A 15,442-nucleotide genomic window follows, 5' to 3' on the forward strand; every position below is an offset into this window, starting at 1 on the left:
GTAAGTACAAGATATGGAATTCCCTCAAGCCATTATCATATTTGTCTTTTTGTGGTTTGACTTTATTCTATGTGCTTAAGCTATGATGACTGTTTAAATAGCTCGCTCTCTCTCTCTCCCCTGACTGTGTCTGTCTTTCTATCTTTCCAAAACAATTACTGAGCTCTGACTATGCGCTAGGAAAGCACTTTGCTAGAAGCCAAGAATACAGAGATATGTAAGACCTAGTCCCAATTTCAAGGAAGTCAAAGTGTATCAAGGAGTCAGTTTGAGCCAGGAGTGCTAAACATGAAGACTGGTAAAAATTGAGAGCAAGTCCTTGAGGGTATGATAAACACAAAGGTTGCTATAACCACAAAGTATGTGGAGGCATGGGGAGGGAGCCAATAGAGGATGTGTTTGAGGTACAGTAGGATAAGCAAGAGTAAGCCAGGTACAGGACAAGGTGGGGATGGAGCCATTCCAAGAAGAAAGGAGGGAAGGAGCAAAGATTCTAATGCCAGAGAGCATGGTGTGAGCGTGCACTCATGCACATGCATGCACACATGCACGCATACCCACGTATCTGTTTATGTGTGTGGAACTATGGGACTTCTATCCACGAGGCATTCTCTGCATTCATTCTCTATCAGTTCTGCTTAGTGATAGCAGGAAATCTAGTAATTGCAAATTCAATGTCATATGGAAAAATGTCTAGATATCCATTTGTAGATATCTATTTATAATTTGTGATAAGTTTAGGTACTTTTTCAGAATATCATGTTTCTTTTTTAAGAGTTAGTGCTTTGCTGTTATATGATTTGAGCTCTGAGTATGTGCTAGAGATTGTGAAATATATAAAAGAAATGCAAATGTCAGCACTTGGGCAATTGTTAGGTAAGAGCCAGTGAAGTCTGCTTTTCCCCACTGCTTTAAGATGTATCAGAAACCTTGATGCAAAACCATTCGTCAGCAATCACTAGTGTATGTCTTCAGTTTTCAAGTTCTTGAACTTTTCCTCATTTTTGAGTCCTTCAAAAGAGTGATGACATTTGCCAAGTTTGAGCCAGGGCATGGATAATAGGTGCCATTCATGAGAAATATTCAGTCACATCACAATGTAGTGTGAACACAGCATTTCTAGGAAGTTGATGTTGAACTTGCTTCTGATTTCAGAACCAACCATTAAATGTATTCTGTTTATGATACATTCAAGTGCTTGTAACTCTGTGTTTAGGTGACTTAGAAATTCAGTGGTTAAATGGCATGTGGAGCTCATTTAAGGAACTCACTGAAGCTAAATTAAGGTAGTTGCTTAACAGGTAATATGAATATTTATGATGTTACCCATTATGGTGATTCAAGACCAGCAATGAAGCCATTGCCACCACCTCCACTACTAAAACACCAATGTGTGGTTTTTCTTTTTTTCTGGAATCATTTATGAAGACAGAGAAGAAAATATATGGCTTCTGAAAAAATTAAAATAGTGGAAACACACCTAAGAAATTTCTGNTAAGGAACTCACTGAAGCTAAATTAAGGTAGTTGCTTAACAGGTAATATGAATATTTATGATGTTACCCATTATGGTGATTCAAGACCAGCAATGAAGCCATTGCCACCACCTCCACTACTAAAACACCAATGTGTGGTTTTTCTTTTTTTCTGGAATCATTTATGAAAGACAGAGAAGAAAATATATGGCTTCTGAAAAAATTAAAATAGTGGAAACACACCTAAGAAATTTCTGTAGGAAATTGCCAATAAATGCTTGCTACATACTTTTATAATTTCTCATCCATATTTGTTTCAACCTCTTCCTTTTCAGTGGTTTTCACTTTCACTTAGCTGATTGGTAGAGTTGAAGGAGGAAAGAAAATCCTGATTGAGATGTGAGTTGCCATGGCAACTTTGCACGAGTTATATTTTTCTGTCTGTAACTATAAATGGTAAAATGTAACCTTTCTAATTATACTGCTACATTTTTAACTCTATTGGTACCAAACACTCTGCAAAATTTGTTGTCATGGTAAATTAAATCAATATATTTTATTTTTATCTCAACCAAAATCTTTATATTAACTAGAATCTGTTTTATAAAAATTAAGATTCTAAGGCTCTTAGTAAAATGTCAAAGTACAGTGATTTTAAAATTTTATCTGAATGCCTAGAAACACCCACTGTAGGGGCGCCTAGATCACTGTCAGTTAAGGGTCTGACTCTTGATCTTGGTTCAGGTCATGATCTCAGGGTCATGAGACGGTGCCCTACCTTGGCTCCAGGCTGGGTGTGAAGCTTACTTAGGATTCTCTCTCTCCCTTTGCCCCCCTTTCCCTCCCACTCATGCATGTGCTCACGTGTGCTCTCTCTCTCCTGCTTGCTCTCTCTCTAAAAAAAAAAAAAAAAGAGAGAGAGAAGAGAAGAAATACCCATTCTAGACATTCAAAATAATTAAAATGTTAACCTGAAATAAGGTTTTGAATAATGTTACTTTTTAATAACGTTGTTTGAATAGAATGAGGAGAGAGCTAATTCAAAATGTGTCAAAGAAGGGCTTAACCTTTAGCATTGAGTTCGTTGCTTTTTCAATCCTATGAGGTCAACATAGACAGTTTTTATTTCACAAAGTTGGTTTTAAGTAACTCATACAGTCAAACAACAACCAACAAAGGCATCCCTGCTTCCCCCCAATCCAGATTCCACCAGCCTTGCTCCCTTGGAGCCCCTGTTGCCTCTCCTGCTGCTGGGGGAACCCCTCTAAGTGTGATGAAGTGGGGGTCTTCAGGTTCAGAAGCAGAGGCAAGGAAGAAGCTGTGAGAATCAGGACACCTAGGGGCAAGCGCCCTGCCAAGTCCCTCTGCCCCAACCATAAAAAGCAAACAGTTGGAAGTTGTTGTTGTTGTTGTTTTTTAATGTATTTCACCCTTTAGCAGTATTGTTCAAAGGTCTATCAACTAGAGATTATAAACCTCACCTCAGCTAAAAGCATGAAAATTCTGAGAGGTTAAAGGGGCTGTCTCTGATCATCCAAATCTTAGTGTCAATTACCTAAATCATTTTTCTAACCTGCTGGAACTGGGCACAACTGGGATGCACTGAGGTATGGTGGCTTGAATTTCATGAATAGGGGATGACTTTGGAGCAAGAAGACAGAGCATCCAGGGTATGGTGTAGTGTGGGTGACAGGAGCGTACTGTGCCGTAGGAACTGGGCGTCTAAGTGCCTAGGGAGAGGGCAGTGGGAAAAGTGGGTGGGGGTGCAAGGACCCACATTTTACTTAGGAGTGTCTGCACACTTGGTGACATTTCTTTGTCTTCTGATCTTTCTTCTTCCTGTGTCAGGAATATACAGCATATTAGGTACATGGAGTCACACAGTATATATAGCCTTTGAAACTGGCTTCCTGCACTTAGCGTAATGCATGTGGGATTCATCCACACTCTTGTGTGCATCAATAGCTTATTCCTTTTCATTGCGAAATAGTATTCTGTTATATGGAGCTACACAGTTTACTTATCCATTCACCTGGTGAAGGAAATTTGGGGTGTTTTTGTAGGCTTTACACGTTCACATCCAGATGTTAGTGCATACATGTTTCTTGGTGTGATCATTTCTCTTGAATAAATGCCTACATGTGTGATTGCTAGGTCATATGGCTGGCATATATGTAACTTTACAAGAAGCTGCCAGTTTGTAAAGGGGCTATGCTATTTTGCATCCCACTAGCAATGCATGAGAGTTCAAATTGTCCCACTTCTTTAACGTTACTTAGTATTGTCAGCTTTTAAAAGCATTATTTTAGCCATTCTAATAGGTGTGTTGTGTAGCTCATCCTGGTTTTAATTTGCATTTCCCTGGAGACTAATGACATCAAACATATTCTCGTATGCTTACTTGTCATCTGTACATCTTTTCTGGTGAAGTATTTGTTCAAATCATTGGCCTATTTTTTCACTTGGTGTTTTGTTTACTTACTGTTGACTTTTGAGTTTTAAAAAATTATATACTGCTTACAAGTCCTTTGTCATGTATGTGATTTGCAAATATTTTTTCCCAGGGTGGCTTATATTTTCATTATCTTAACAATGTATTTTACAGAGCAAAACTTTTTAATTTAATGAAGTCCAACTTATCAAGTTATTATTTTTTTAGTGAATTGTACTGTTGGTGTCATACCTGAGAACCCTCTCCCTAACCCATGGTTAGAAAGATTCTTCTCCTAAAAGTTTTAAACTTGTATGTTTTATATATAGGTCTATGATCCATTTTGGGTAGACTCCTTTTTAATACTAAAAATTTTTTACAACTTTACCTGATAATAACTAAACTGTTTTTATTATGTCTTTGAGACAATATCTAAGGACCAAAAGCTGCTATGAATTCAGCAATACTTAAAATTTTGTGTCACATTGTGTCTATTGACCAGAAAATATAGACATATTTTCTTATAAAGCTAACATGAATTAAGCTAATTGAAATTGTATTAACCACAGTTGCATCTACACACATTTGGAAAGGCAGTATATAAATGTGCAAGGTGCTTAGTCTACAGCAAGTGCTTGGGCTCTGTGGAATTGAAGATGCTTTGCAATAATGCTGCCTTCCCACAGTCATGTAATAGTTTGCCAGCCACGGATCTGGACGGATTTCTCTTTTTATAGATAAGGAAGCAGAGGTTCAGGGAATCAGCCCTCTTTCTGGGGTCAAACTGCGTTAGTGGCAAAGCTAGTCTAGAACCTAGGTCTCTGGAATTTGAGTCCAGTGCGTTCTCTATTGCTGTGTTATGGTTTATTGAAATGACCCCTGACCACCAAGAAGTGAGACTTCATTACAGGAATCATTCTTTTGAACATATGCCTTGCATTCAATAAGCCCTTTGGGAGTAAGGACCATGCCTTTTCTAGTTTTTGAATGCCCGTTTTTGCTCTGCATTGCTACGTGTTCTAATATTATACTTGGGGCATTTGTGGTATAAGTTCTCATTGAGCTAATGATGCCATCCTTGGACAAGGAAGCAATGCAGGACCACCTATCATTATTAGATTTTCACTGGGAATACCAGGAAGAGTATTGGTTTGAAGCACATGAGATTCAACCTCAGAAAAACTAAGTTGAAACCTTGGCTGAGCACTTACTAGCACCATGATGCAGGGAAAATTACTCAACCTTTTTGACTCATTGAAAAAATATACTCCATGGGATAAATGTATGGATGGACCAAAATAATATTTGTAAGAGTTTGGCGAAGTTAGCATGGTGCTGAAACTCAAAATATGTAAGTTCCATCTCCTTTGTCTTTGTTGTTAAAAATTCTGTGTGTGGGAAACAAAGGCTAAGCATGATGGAAAGGGAAAACCAAACTCAGAGTTAAATGTTAGAGTCAATTATTCTTGTTTCAACCTGGGCGTGTGCTGCGGTAATGAAATGCTCTTCACAAAGGCAGTCAAACAGAACTCATAGAGCCAGGCGCGTTGTGCAAAAATGCCATAAGAGGGGGCCCCTGGGTGGCTCAGTTGTTCCTTCAGCTCGGGTCAGATTCCAAGGTGCTGGGATCGAGCGCCACGTCGAGCCCCGTGTTGGGCTCCCTGCTCAGTGGGGAGCCTACTTCTCCCTCTCCCTCTGCCTGCTGCTCCCCCTGCTTGTGTGCCCTCTGTCAAATAAATAAAGAAAATCTTAAAAAAAAAAAGCCATAACGGAAAGAAGTGATCTTTGTAGCAGCATGTGAAAATGAAGTAACATAAACCACTTCACAAGGTTATTTCTTTTTTTTTTACACATGAATGACATAATATTTTATTTTTCAATAAAAGAGGAATATCATTATTGTTAGGTTAAGTGATAGGATAAACTAATGGGGGTGGCAAATGTCAGCATTTTAAAAATTTTTTTTATTATATTATGTTAGTCACCATACAGTACATCCCTGGTTTTTGATGTAAAGTTCGATGATTCATTAGTTGCATATAACACCCAGTGCACCATGCAATACGTGCCCTCCTTACTACCATCACCGGTCTATCCCATTCCCCTGCCCCCCTCCCCTCTGAAGCCCTCAGTTTGTTTCTCAGAGGGTTATTTCTATTAGCTCTGGCCTTTGGGCTATTATCTGCAAGTTTTCCCATTCTTGTGAAAGCTGCCTTTTTATTCCTGAAAGTTATTCTTTACAGTCATAGTCACTAATGTGGTGGCGTCAATCCTGCAAAGGTCTTGGGGACTTGAGGGAAAGACAGAGGGTAGAGCCAGGGGTCAACTTATCCAAGCTTAAACATTGCATCTCAAAGTGGTATTCAAACAGATCATTCCACATCCATGTCTCTTGTTTCCTCCTCTTCAAAACACTCCGGGCCACAGCTTCCTGCCTTGCTCTTGCATTTTAATCCCCCTGCTTGGCATCCCATCAAGCTCCTGGCATGGCATGAATGACTTCTCTCATTGCCCCTACAGGCTTGGGTTCTGTCATCTGTGGCTGTCATTGCAGAGATGCAAATGAAAGTTCCTTTGAGGTGAATTAAAATCAATGTGGCATTGCCTAGCCCCAGCTCAACAGGGGTCTAAATACAGCACCCTCAGAAATAAACACCCACCTTTTCTTTCTGGGTCAATCCCAAACCATAGCTACACTATGTACCCAGATTTACTTCTCTATCCATATCTGTTTCCCACATACCCCTAGTCAATATTTAGCCACCTCTCTGAAGACTTAACCTTGTAACATGGAAGAAATGTAGCTTTTTATCACTGTGATTCTGGCCTAAGCGAAGTTTGGCGCCATCCTATTTCTCCTTTTTGTAATCCTCCTTTCCATCTTGTTACCTCTCTTCCGCCTGTTCTCAAATATCCAGTGTCCTGTGCAGACTTATTAGCCAGGACTGGCTACTCTCTTTCCCCTTTCCTCTACCCCTGGAAGAAAAGCGTATAATCAACTAATCCACCCAGAAACACGAAAGACGCTTTATCATTTGTGCTATCCCATTATCTGCAAGACAGGGGTATATTTTGAGAAGAGAAGATGATGGTAGTTGAAATAAAATAATATCTAATTGTAGAATCTAACACTAAACCAGAATGAGGAGACTACTTTTATGTAAATTGTTTTCCAGGCATATCATGTAATACAAGAACTCATCTGAGCTCCTGGCACCTACTAGATATTCAGGGAATTAACAGTGAAGTTCTCCAATGGGACAGCTAAATCTGAACAGATTTTATTTATTTATTTATTTATTTATTTATTTATTAAGATTTTAAATATTTATTTGTCAGAGAAAGAGAAAGAGGGCATGAGCAGGGAAGGGAGAAGCAGACTCCCTGCTGAGCAAGGAGCCCAATGTGTGATTCCATCCTAGGATCCTGGGATCATGACCTGAGCCGAAGGCCGACGCTTAACCGACTGAGCCACCCAGGCATTGCTTGAATAGATTTTAGAAGTTTCAAGCCGCTCTTCAGTACTCATTTCCTTCCTCACCAAATAGAAATCCAGCGAATCACTCCCTCTTTCAACACATCTTACTGGGCACCAAGATCATACACAGTCCTAGTACTTGGGATATAACTATCCTTTCAGAAGCTTTTGGCCCAGTATGGGGACAGAAAATTATGTGTAATCTAGAACAGTGTGGTAAAAAGAGGGTGTGCTATGGGGAGACATAGGGATATATCCAACACAGCGTTGGGTACCACCAGAGACAGGAAGGCCCAAGCCAAGTCTGAAGGGCAAGAAGGAAGTATCCAGAGGCAAGGGAGAAGCAGGTAAGCCAGAGAGCACAGAGAATGTGGTGGTGGGGGTGGTTAGGAGTACAAGCATTTTGGCACAGCTAAGTCTGGGTTCATGCGGGGTAACAACAACCATCCCACTAGACATAGATGAGCATGTATTGTGAGCCAGGCAGAGCTTGAATGGTCTGCAGGCCCTTCTCTTGGCTTCAGTACCACCATCTACACAAGAGCCAGGAGACTCGCCATGCTCCCTGCTCTACCTCTCCATTGCCCATCACCCAGACAATTACTACCACACTCTGCTGAGCAAGATTTAGAACTAATTGCATCATGTCCTCCATCCCTATGGCCAATGGACCCCCCAGGAGAAGCCCGGTCCCATCATTGCTTGTCACCCGGACTAGTCCCACAGAGCTCTGTCTGTCACTGAGCCTGACCCAACCTAACAGTAGCCTAACCTTCCCCAGTACCTCCCCGGAGGTGTCTTGTATTATCATCACAACTGGCTGCTCTGCAGTCTTGTCTTTGACTCAATGGCACTCACCTCTGTTGGGCTGTCCCAGAGGACTCTGCTTCCACAGGATCCAGAGGAAGAGGAAAGGTCCTGTTTGCTCCTCTTTGCTACTACTTATCAATTTTAGCTTTCTCTTCCTTAAAACTTCCCATCTTCCTTGAAATCATGGCATCGTGAGCTTCTCTTCCTCATTGCAGTCATCTGCAGGTCTTGGAGTTACTCACCTGCACCCTTTGAAGATCTGGCCCCAGGCTTATTGTCCGTCCCACATTTGGTGATTTCCAAATCCATGTGGAGGATCCTTACCCACCCTGACTCCTCACTTTCTTGATCTCGTCTCCAATGATCTTGTCCTTTGCCCTACCTCAACCACCCATAGATCTGGCCCTTGTAAGTAACCATACAAATTTCAAAATTTCAGAATCTTCCCATTCTGCTTCCACTTTCTGTCTACCTCATTCAGCCCACTCTCCAGTCCTCTGATTCCAGAAGTTTCTCGGCCTTGCCCCCGCCAACCACCAAGCCACTGACTTTTCACATTTCCTCTCCCCTCATATCCTCTGTTCCCTCCATGTCCATCTCAGATCCCATAGTCCCTCCTTATAATCACTTCCTCACATCTCCCTTCCCCTCCTTTGCCATCATTCTCTTTGTTGCACTCACTTGACTGAATTATAAACTGAATTAAATCCAACTCTCTGTGTCATCTATTTCTGCTCCCTAAGCAGCTGAATGTGGCAAGAGAAAACGATGGCAGCCAGCTTTAATTCCATGACCACAAACCTCAGCTGAGCTCCTGGTGCTGCCCAAGGGTTCCTAGCAAAACAGGGGGAGGGCTTATAGAGCCAGATTATCCACTTTGTAGAGTACCTTGTACATAGAAAGCTACAAATAAATGCTAAATAAAAGCATGGTCTAATTCAGTCCTGACAACACCCCAACAATCCTATGAGAAAGGTCATTACAGATGAAGAGATGGAATCAGGTTAACCGAGAATCACACAGCTGGCAACTCAGACAGCTGGACCCCAGAGCCTACATGCTCACTTAGCATGCTGCAGAAGCCAGAGGGGTACCTGGAGTCTAGGTCACAAGTGTACTTTTACTATGTATGGAATTTAATAGGGAGATACTGGGGTGGTAGTGGTGGGGGTGGACAGGTGACATGTCTGGGTAAGGTGTTGACTCCATCCAAATTAGGGACATAATGGCCTGTCTGCAGTTCCTAGGTTATCAAATCACACTGGCTCAGAGGCTGCCTTGGCTCTTGGTTGGAAAGTTTAGGCTGACAGTATATGCTTGCTTTGCTAGCAGCAAACTGGCCTGTGCTGCCAATATTTACGTCAGATATAGTTAAGAGCTTCAAATCAATGTTATCTTGAGGTCTGTAAAACTGAAAACCTTTCTTGCTGTTTCCATAGCAGCCTGATGGTTGACATAATTCTTAAAGAAGATTATATGTTAATGCCCAAGAACCGTTTACTATACTCACGCGCTGCTGACCCAAAATGCCACAGCTTGAGCTAGATAGCCTAGAAAATATTAAGCTTGTAAAAGGACACATGATATTTCAAACTGTAATGAAAGAGGATACGGTTTCCAAAAATCTGATTAAATGAACTTTGAAAACACCCATAATTTAAATATTTGACTTCTCTAAAGTTTAGCGCTGTATAGATTCTGGACTTTCAGCTACCTTGTGCTGGGGGGGAGGTGTATGACGCATGAGTTCTTTCCATATAGGCCATAACTACATTCGGTTATTAGACGCTAAAATTTGCCATGTTTCCATGGTGAAATGAACTGCTGTTTTCTGTTTCAAAGGGGACCAACTGTTCACCCTCCAACACCTCCAAAGCCCAGTTCTTCTGTTTCATCCCCTAACCAGCTGAGACGGGAGAATAGGTGAGACCTGGCGTTCCGGAATCTCTTGCTCGAATAGGGAAGTTAAAGAAATGAAAGCACATGAATTGTGACCTGTTTTGTGCAAAGCATGGGTATGTTTTGTGCACACATTAACAGAAGAAGCACTTGTAAAGCTTTTCTAATTCTAATTGCCAAAGCAAATGCGTATTTATGTTGGCCTTTGAATACTTATGGCCATGTCCTGTCTTATGGAAATACACCTTCAGGACAGAAGCCGAACAGTATTCATGTCCAGGAAGAGTTCGTCCTCTGGTTTCTTCTAATTTATGTATGAGGAAGCATCATATGAGGAATCTCTTTCCTTCTGTCCCTGTGTATATAAATACATAAATATATATGTATGCATATAGAGTACTTGACATGTATAATCTAGATAGAAACTATATATATATGTGTGTGTGTATGTATATATACACATACACATTTGGTTTATATTTACTCCTGTTAAGTTTCCCATTAAAAGCTACATTTTCTGATGAGAGATGCTCTTAAAACTTTGTGTTACAACTCAAACCCTTCTTACGTCAGAAATACTTTTGGGTAGCTCTTTAGTCTTGTTTTAGCTAAGGAATTTGCAATTTATTTCAAAACTATTACAATTAAAAAAATGTTCTAATTAACTTGTCTCTGAATCAAGAAAAAAAGACAGACTTGCTTTTTCATTTTGAATCCCTGACACGCTATAATTAATACTTAGAAACAAATTCAAAGATCTGAAAAATTTCCCGTGTGTTTCTGTTAAACCGTTAATAATCTCGAGCTGTTTTTCAAGACGTACATTGCACATTTCCATTATTATTGTGAGATTTAAAAATGATATCTCATTGAAGATTGAATATGTTAGATCTACTTGATTGCCTATCTTTGCTTCTTTCGTATTTTTGCATTTTGATGGTTATTTTTGTTAACAACGTGAAAGAAAATTCTAGAACTATTCTTCAGGAAGAGAGTAACTTCAGCTGGAAAATGCTGACTGGGCAGCAGGGCTGTGTAACTTTAGGTGTTCAGCCTATTGAGTTAAAAACCAAGGTCTGAATTTCTATTCAGTGAAACTTTGCAGGATCTTTGAAATTTTGTCCTTAAGATGAGAAGATATTTTTTTTCCTTTAATGAGCTAAGAAAATACTCCTTCATTGAATTAATGAAAAATATAGACCAAATTTATAACTTTTTATTTGTGCAATGGTTATAATTATACTCTTAAAATAATTTAAGCTTTCCATCTTACATTATTTTTCCCTTTATAGTATTAAGCAATTAAATCTTAATTTGAATAGGAATTTTTAGGGGCCTTAAATAAATAGGCTCTAGTATTATCTAAATTCTAGTTTAAAATCAGTGACTCTAGAGCAGTGAGCTTGTAGACTCAAAAAAAGAAAAAAGCTAAATTTCATGGGAATTGGTCTAATACATTTTTACTACTTTAATTTCTTTCTTCTACTAGTGATCTTAAAAATAAAATTAGGACAACTTGCATGTTTTAAACCCTGATTACTTTAATCACAGAAAGATGATTTTAATGAAAGAATATGAAAGGGAAGTGTTTCCTATGTAATTAACACATGTCCTCAGGAGGACAAAAAATAGTTGAATATAGTTTTTTGAGAACAAGCAAGAATATATAAGTAGGTCAATCAGATACTTAGGAAAGTAACAGAGAAAAATCTCATATCATAAATTGTGACAGTACCTAATATCATAAGCTTGTTCTATTACCTTAGGATGGTCATTCTCAATGTGGTGGGTGTATTGGAAATTTAAAATATTTCCCATCTTAGCTGAGCAAATATATTTCTGGATTGTGTTCAAATGGGATAAGTCTCTAAGAAAAAAAATCATTCATTTGATGCCTAATAACAAAAAAGAGTCTTAAGAGATAAGTATGAAAATGCTTTATTAATGATTGGAGACTAAAGTAAAATGAACATAAACACATTTAGGACAGATATTTCTAGATATATCTAGTGGTTAAAAATATATTAAAAGAGATGTGCTAAATTGCAAAATCATTACATTGGATTCCATATTTTCAAATAAGAAATGGTTGAGCTCTAGCCAGCCAAAAGAGCTCAAGTAAAGTTTATTATCTCGTAGTGCTATTGATCCAACACACTTTGATCTCTTTGAACACGAATGTTTCCCTGAAAATTTATATTTAACAGAGAAGTGTTTTCTTACCTAACAGACATTATCTTTAACTTCGAAAATATAGGCAGATATGTCCACCTAAACCAGGTGTGTATACAGAAACCAACAGATCTGCTGAAAGAAATATAAGGTACAATGATCTCTATCTATGTCTATGTAATTGTAGAAATGATAATGTTTGCCTTATTAGAATACTTAAAAATACAAGACAATTAATGATAAAATAGACAAAATCAGTTCTCCAGCTGGCTTCAATATAGTGGGTAATTAATATTTTTATATTTATGTACAGAATGTTATTCCTTTAATTTCTATTCTAAGCTTTACATTAAGAAAACAACCAAAATTGTCTGAACATGATAACAGAATAAAATAAACCCCTTAAGAAAGGAAAATACCTCCTTATTCCCAGGACTTGTCTCAAGGTCTGTGATGCATTTGTGTTGATGTTTAAATGAATAGGTGGAAATAGTCATTTTATTGAACTCGTTCTACAAAAGCTTTGCTAGAATTAGCTATATACTAAGGCCATATCCAGCTCCACCCACATCATCAGGAAAAGGCTCACAAAAAGTATTGATCTTTGGGTAAGGTTTCCCCATAACAGCCCTGATTTATGCTGTTGTCTTGCACATCCCATCTGGTTCACTATGTATTTTGGTTATATACTGGTTTTATTTTTTTTTTCTAGAAAAAACACTGTTTTTGAAATTAGTTTTAGATGGTGCTATTCTATAGGTTTATCAATATGATAAACCAGTTTTTAATTATTATGGTAAAAAAACATTAAATTTACCATCTTATCCGTTATGACCAACTGATTTTTCAAAGTTCAAAACTTACATACATTTGAAGTTTTTTTGCTTTCTCCCTTGACTCTCAGAAAAGTCCCAGTTTGAAACGTACATCACACAGATACCTTACCTTTGGGGACAATCATGTTTCCCTTGTACTTAGTAACTTAGGTGCAACTGTATCTCAGCATTTCCCAAGCTGTGTCCCATGTGCCACAAGATGTCAATGGATGTTCTGCGAAAGAAGGGTTTAATGGCCGATACATTTAGGAGACACAATTAAATAGAGTTCTCTACCACAGGGCTTCTCAGAACCTTCAGTGTGCTTATATACATTCTGAATCTCCAAACATTGGTTGTATTTCCCAAATTTACTTGACTGCAAAGTTCTTTCTTCATGGAACCCTATTAACCTTCTGTGAGACATTGTTTGTGAAACACAGGTCTTAATTACAGGGACACCAGTAAGGATTTTTCCCAATTATTCCTTTTCATGATCTAGGGGGATTAGTGTGGATTCAAACCCTCTGTGTCAGGTGCTTCTGCCTACCCTATAGTTTAAAACGTACTTTCTTTCCCTTTGGAAGCCTAAGAAGACAGATACTTTCACCACATGTGAGGGACGAATTAATCATCTGGACATGTTGCCTAATGCTCTTTGGCTCTGGTAGAAAAACCTCTGAGCGCACGTCTGTGTTTACTTTTGTAGTTAACTCTGCGTTCTTTTCCATATCCTTTCTTAAGTATAGAACTTGGGAGAAGCCAATGCGTTTGGGAGAAACTGTTTCAATGAGCACTAGATGGCAGAGCCAATGCCCAGTGAAATGACTGGTGTGTGCCTGTGGGTGTGTGTGTGCACGCATACGCACGCACGTGCTCACACCCCCACCAACACTCCCCATGAGCTGATATAACAGAACTATTTCATTATGCAGTTAAACTCAGTAATTCCTGAACACATGGACTATTGTTTTCTTTACTGAAAACATAAGAATTTCTAGCTACTTGAAAAATAGCTCTACTGTCATTGACTGGTGTTTATTTTTCATCCTTTGAAGGAGTCAGGATCTCGAGAACGTTGTCAAAGTAGCCACTTCACTTCAGAAAACTAACAAGGGGTAAGAGCTCAGAGCTTTTGAGCTTGCGTTTTCCCTTTCTTTATGTTTCAAAAAAGCTTAATCAGTACCTTTAAAAGTTCCAAATATGAATAAAATCCCAATGCTGTTTACTATATATAATTTAAAAGAAGAAAGAATCAGTATCTCTAGGTAAGTGTCCCTGAAAAATGGGTGAGACTGACGTTTACCAATACTTTTCTTCCTCGCTTTGTCTTTGGTGATTATACTCATCTCCATCACCTCAGCTGTCTGTGGTTTTGACCTTGTTTAAGTTGCTGGCTCAGATCTCAACTTATCTGTCTTCCCAGAACCCTCACTTAGAATGTCCTAGGCCATATTTACCTTCTTTCCCAAATGCGCTAATTCCTAACTACTTTGTTTTATCCTTCAGCCAAGCTCACCTTTCTGAAATCATTCTTGATTCTTTCATCTTTCCCCTCAATATAGTATCAGGCATATATGCATAAAATGTCTAAAATTCTCCTCTTGCCCACATGGCCTCACCCCAGTTTAAACCCTCATCAACTGCATCATAGGTTATTAGAGAAGCTATCCAGATTTAATTACATCCCCTCAATCTTGCTTCCCCTAAACCATTACTACCCATAATGGCCAGAGCTTTCTTCCTAAATTCTGCTTGAACAACTGCTTCACTGCCTCCCTATGACCCGTTCAATTACAGTTGACCTGTGTTAACTTGGCTCTAACCTAACATTCCAGAGTTACTTCTGACTTCGCCCTTACATTTACCCTATGGGCAATACCAAATTAAACCACTTTCTTCCTACACTTTCCAGACAGACTTTGCCTTTGTTTTTGCCATTCCACCCATGTGGCTGCCTTTCCCAGCCTCAAGGCCACTGTATCAGTCCAGTCAAGTCTTACCTATTTTCGAGATCTAGATCAGATATCACCTCCTCTGTGAAGTCTTCCCAGATTGATTCAGTGAAATGTGACTTCTGTTTCTCTAAGCTGTTAGAACCCCACTATTTATGTGTTATAATAACTAATCATATTTGTTGTTATTTCATGGTATCTATGTAAATACCTCATCTTGTCTATCATCTCTTTAATCTCTTAGAGCAAATATTTTGTCCAATTGACCATAAGTCATTTGTAGAGTCGGACATGATGCTTTGTGCAAAGTAGGTGCTTATATAATAAATTATAGTAAAGAATGATGAACAGTGGGAAAACTGGAGTATAAACATTCCACAGTTTAAATCCCATTCCTACAAAAATTCT

General features: G+C 38.9%; 1 protein-coding gene across 15 annotated transcripts in view; it reads left to right on the forward strand.

Annotated features, from left to right (window-relative positions):
- Positions 1-15,442, forward strand: part of SCEL (sciellin) — a 187,665-nt gene that overhangs the window by 124,547 nt on the left and 47,676 nt on the right. For 11 of the 15 annotated variants that reach the window (XM_034665334.1, XM_034665333.1, XM_034665336.1 and 8 more), the window contains 3 exons: positions 10,036-10,116; positions 12,350-12,415; positions 14,138-14,197. The exons of 2 other annotated variants lie outside the window; for them this stretch is intronic. In XM_034665334.1, the coding sequence (XP_034521225.1) occupies positions 10,036-10,116; positions 12,350-12,415; positions 14,138-14,197 (207 nt within the window). The remainder of the gene's footprint in view (positions 1-10,035; positions 10,117-12,349; positions 12,416-14,137; positions 14,198-15,442) is intronic. 2 more of the 15 variants (XM_034665344.1, XM_034665338.1) reach the window with 1 other exon arrangement.

Source organism: Ailuropoda melanoleuca, chromosome 7 (genome assembly GCF_002007445.2).
Source record: "Ailuropoda melanoleuca isolate Jingjing chromosome 7, ASM200744v2, whole genome shotgun sequence".
Lineage (NCBI taxonomy): Eukaryota > Metazoa > Chordata > Mammalia > Carnivora > Ursidae > Ailuropoda > Ailuropoda melanoleuca.